Below are 4,186 nucleotides of genomic sequence, written 5' to 3' on the forward strand. Positions count from 1 at the left end.
CTCATAGTCAAGTATACAGGAATTCTGGATTATGTACTCTATTAGGTTTCTTATCTTGGTTTGTATATTTGTTCAGCAAATATTTGATGAGCACCTAACTCAGTCTGATGGAGGTGATAGGGTGAGTGTGGAATTTCTCAGCTGAAGGTGGAACTGGGCAGAGGATGAGGTTAGAAGAATAAGCACAGAAGAATAAGCACATTTATAGTATAGAAAGGTTCCCTGAGGTAATAATTGAGCCTCCTTATATCTCTGGTGTGCTTGGTGGTAAATCATTATATTGGAACTGGTGAGTAGTGAGAGGGAGGATAGATAGATTTGTAGACAGAAGGGCTGACCCATAACCCAAAGGTTCCATTTGATAATTTATAGAGAAGATCTTTCTATTTTGATTTGATCTTTTCGGTCTTTATAAGCCTCTGACAGCATTTCCTAAAATTCTCTCAAACCCGAAGCCTGAGTCAGGAGGAGAGTGGGGGCTGCATGACTTTGCTTTTTCTAATCTCCACTACTCATTTCTGGGGCATTATTGTGAATTTTTCAACCTTGAGGAGGCAACCATTTATATAGCAGTACTGCGGTAGGGGGAAAGAGGAACTACACGAGGAGTTTGTTCATTAAGAAATTATATTTAATGTAGTCAGACTATGATTTGTGGGAGTTAAAAAAGCTCCTTGTGAAAATTTAATAGACAGTTACTAGTGAATGTTTTAATACAAGCTCACAGAGCAGGGCAGGGTCTTCAGTCCCCTGGCAGCTGACATCCCAGATGGTGCTGGGTATGTATAGAGCCCAGTGTGGCCAGTGAGGAGACTGCAGAAGTGAGCTCACCTTCTCTCCTGGAGCCAGAGATGGAGGAGACAGAAGGAATTGCTTTGGTTGTGGGCCACTGAGGTGACTTACTTCTTTTCACCCTTCCCACCACGTTCTCATAACAATGCACATAAAAAGTATAGTGAATTTTGTTTGGGTGCTTTGGGTGAGAAGTATTGAATGTCAGAATTCACAAAACCACCTTCCTGGCTCCTCTCCCTTCTCAGTCTTGAACCCTGGGGTGGTTTCTGCCCCCACATCTCCAGGATTTCCTTTCCAGGCAGCCTGGTCCTCTCCTTCTTGCAGATGGTTACGAAGGCCCTGCCCCTTTCTTCCTCCTCCTCTCTGTTCACAGCACCCCTGTGGGCCTAGGTGGGTAAAGGGAAGGGGTGGTCTGTATATTTGTGGCCATCAGTACAGCTGAATGGATGAGGCAGAATGAGGAGAAAGGGGGCCAAATTGCCTCCTGGCGTTGGTTAACTAACATAGAGGCTAAGGGTTTTAAGGCTGGACGACCAATATTTGTATTTAACCTCAGGTGATATTTAAAAAATGGATCGGTCTGTAATTGCAATGAAGTCCACTAGTCCATGAATTAATGCATCATAACTCATGCTTAAGCACTGCAAACACATCCAGTGTGTGAATTCTTGCACAATACATTCATGTCCTCTTGTGCCTTACCACCTAATTAGTAGATGAAGCTATGTGAGTTATATGAAACCAAATGGGATTTTGTTTTGTGGTGTGTAAAAAAGGAGAATGTTGGGAGGTATTTGGTATTTTTTCTGGAGGGGGAAAGCAGGGTTGATCTTTCTATGATGTTCTTTGTGTAAGTTTCTGTAACATTATTCTGTAATGTCACAGGTGATATGTGATTTTTGAGTTTTGATTGGTGGGTTAAATAATAGGTTCAGTAAATATTTATTGTTTACCATGTCTTAGGCATTATGGAGGGAGAACACATACCAGAAGAAATATGAAGCAGTAGCTTTGAAGCCTGAGAAACCGATCAAGGCATCCCCAACTCAACCCCACTCAACTTAACTCAGCTCCCTGGACCTGATCTGAGACTTACAGCTCCCTGGACTTGCTACAGCTCTTTGATTCTAGAATTTTCTTCAATTCTAGGTAGAATGCTGCATCAAGCACTTCACAGATTTGGTAAAAATCTGAGACCTAGACATCCGCTGGAGCAACCTGTGGCTGAACCTGCCCCTGCCAGAAGCCTGAGCACTCTGGATTTAGTAGCCCTGGGTGTGGGCCGCACAGTGGGTGTAGGTGTGTATATCTTGGCTGGTGAGGTGGCTAGAGATAAAGCAGGACCATCCATTGTGATCTGCTTGTTGGTGGCAGGCCTATCTTCTATGTTGGCTATGCTGTACTTTGCAGAGTTTAGTCCCCAGATTATCCACTCTGGCTCCAAACATCCCCACAGCTTTGTCATCGTAGATAAACTTGGGGCTTTCATCACTGCCTGGATTCTCATCCTCAACAATGTTACTGCTATAGCCATTAGGATCTGGGCTTGGACCTTAGCTCTTGACAACCTTTTTGGAAACAAGATATCTCAGACCTTGCAGGAGACAATTTCACAACATGTTCCCAGGGTCTTTGCAGAAGTTCTAGGCTTCTTTTTTATGTTCCTTGTGTTGTTGCTCATGGGATTGCTGACTCGGAACATTAGGCAGCTTTCCCTGGTTACCAAAGTGGTCACATTGGTGAACCTCTTGGTTCTTGGTTTTGTCATCATTTATGGCTTCCTGAAGGGGGACCTGCACAACTGGAAGCTCACAGAAGAAGACTACATAATGGCTGGACTCAATGACACTTCTAGCTTGGGACCTCTGGGCTCTGGAGGATTTATGCCTTTTGGCTTCCAGGGGATACTCCATGGATCAGCTACCTGTATCTATTCTTTTACAGGCTTGAGCATTATTGTTACCAGATTTGAAGTAGCCCAGAATTTCCAGCATTCCTTTCCTATGTTCATTGTGATTTCACTACTCATCTGCATTTTGGTGTACTGTGGTGTCTTTTCAGCACTTATGCTTATGGTGCCTTATTACCAGCTCCAACCTGGGAGCACCTTGCCTGAGGCATTTCTCCATACTGGCTGGGCCCCTGCCTACTATGTTGTAACTCTTGCATTCTTCTGTAGTATTTCTGTCAGCCTCTTGGATTATATGTTTCCCATACGTCAGCTAATCTCCATGATGACACATTATGGCCTCTTTTTTCCTGTCCTTGCAAGGATGCAAACCAGCACATACGCACCCATTGTGGCCACTGTGATCTTTGGGATTATTGCAGGAATCATGGTATTATTCTTTGGATTTGCCAATCTCTTGGACCTCATGTCAGTTGGGGCCCTGCTAGTTTACTCCCTGTTGGCTTTTAGTGTTCTCATCCTCAGGTATGAGCCTCAGAGGAGGAATGGGGGAAATGAAGCACAGGTGCAGGAGGAAAATGAAGCAGAGATGCAGGAGGAGAATGAGGAAAATGAGGCAGAGGTGCAGGAGGAGAGCAGACCTGCAGCAGAGAAGCTGACTCTACAGGGACTATTTTTTCCAGGCAGTCCCACCCCCACTCCACTCTCTGGTCGGGTTGTCTATGTTTGCTCCTCACTGCTCGCTCTGCTGCTGACTCTTCTCTGCCTGGTGCTGGCCCGGTGGCCAGATCTGCTTTCTGGAGACCCAGTGTGGATCACAGTGGTTGTGCTGCTCCTGCTGCTCATCACTGGGATCACCGGGGTCATCTGGAGACAGCCACAGAACTCCACTCCCCTTCACTTCAAGGTACCTGGTCTGCCTCTCCTCCCACTCCTGAGCATCTTTCTCAATGTTTATCTTATGGTACAGATGACAGCTGGCACCTGGGCCCTATTTGGTGTCTGGATGCTGATTGGGTTTGCTATCTACCTTGCTTATGTGATCCAGCAGCACCTGGTTCCTTAGCCCCACTTCACTTATGGCCAGAACTGTAAACCTTGAATTCAGTGGCGCCAGTACATATTTGGTTTGACATCATCACACCTGAATGCAGTGTGGACCCCTGCACAATAATAGGGGGTACTTCTGAGGACATGGAAAGCTATGCCTCCCGTGAGTTATTTGTAAGGGAACATTAATAGCACTTTGTATTTATTGTGAAGTGAAGAATGTGTCGTTGCTCGCTCTCTTTTAAAGTTGTCTAATTTTCAATTGTGTCTTTACGGCACACTAGCTTTAAGAAAGTTTTTAAGTTCTTATTAAAAGAGCTAGATGGGGGTACCTGAGTGGATCAGCTGGTTTAATGTCTGACTTCAGCTCAGGTCATGATCTCAGGGTCCTGGGATCAAGCCCCAAATCAAGCACCACACTCATGAGTATTG

General features: G+C 45.1%; 1 protein-coding gene across 1 annotated transcript; it reads left to right on the forward strand.

Moving 5' to 3' along the window:
* Positions 1-1,949: 1,949 nt before the first annotated feature.
* Positions 1,950-3,770, forward strand: LOC129505484 (cationic amino acid transporter 3-like). The gene has a single exon (XM_055318509.1). The coding sequence runs from the start codon at positions 1,950-1,952 to the stop codon at positions 3,768-3,770; it is 1,821 nt and encodes a 606-aa protein (XP_055174484.1).
* Positions 3,771-4,186: the final 416 nt, after the last annotated feature.

The sequence above is a fragment of the Nyctereutes procyonoides genome, unplaced genomic scaffold (genome assembly GCF_905146905.1).
Source record: "Nyctereutes procyonoides isolate TBG_1078 unplaced genomic scaffold, NYPRO_anot_genome, whole genome shotgun sequence".
Classification (NCBI taxonomy): domain Eukaryota; kingdom Metazoa; phylum Chordata; class Mammalia; order Carnivora; family Canidae; genus Nyctereutes; species Nyctereutes procyonoides.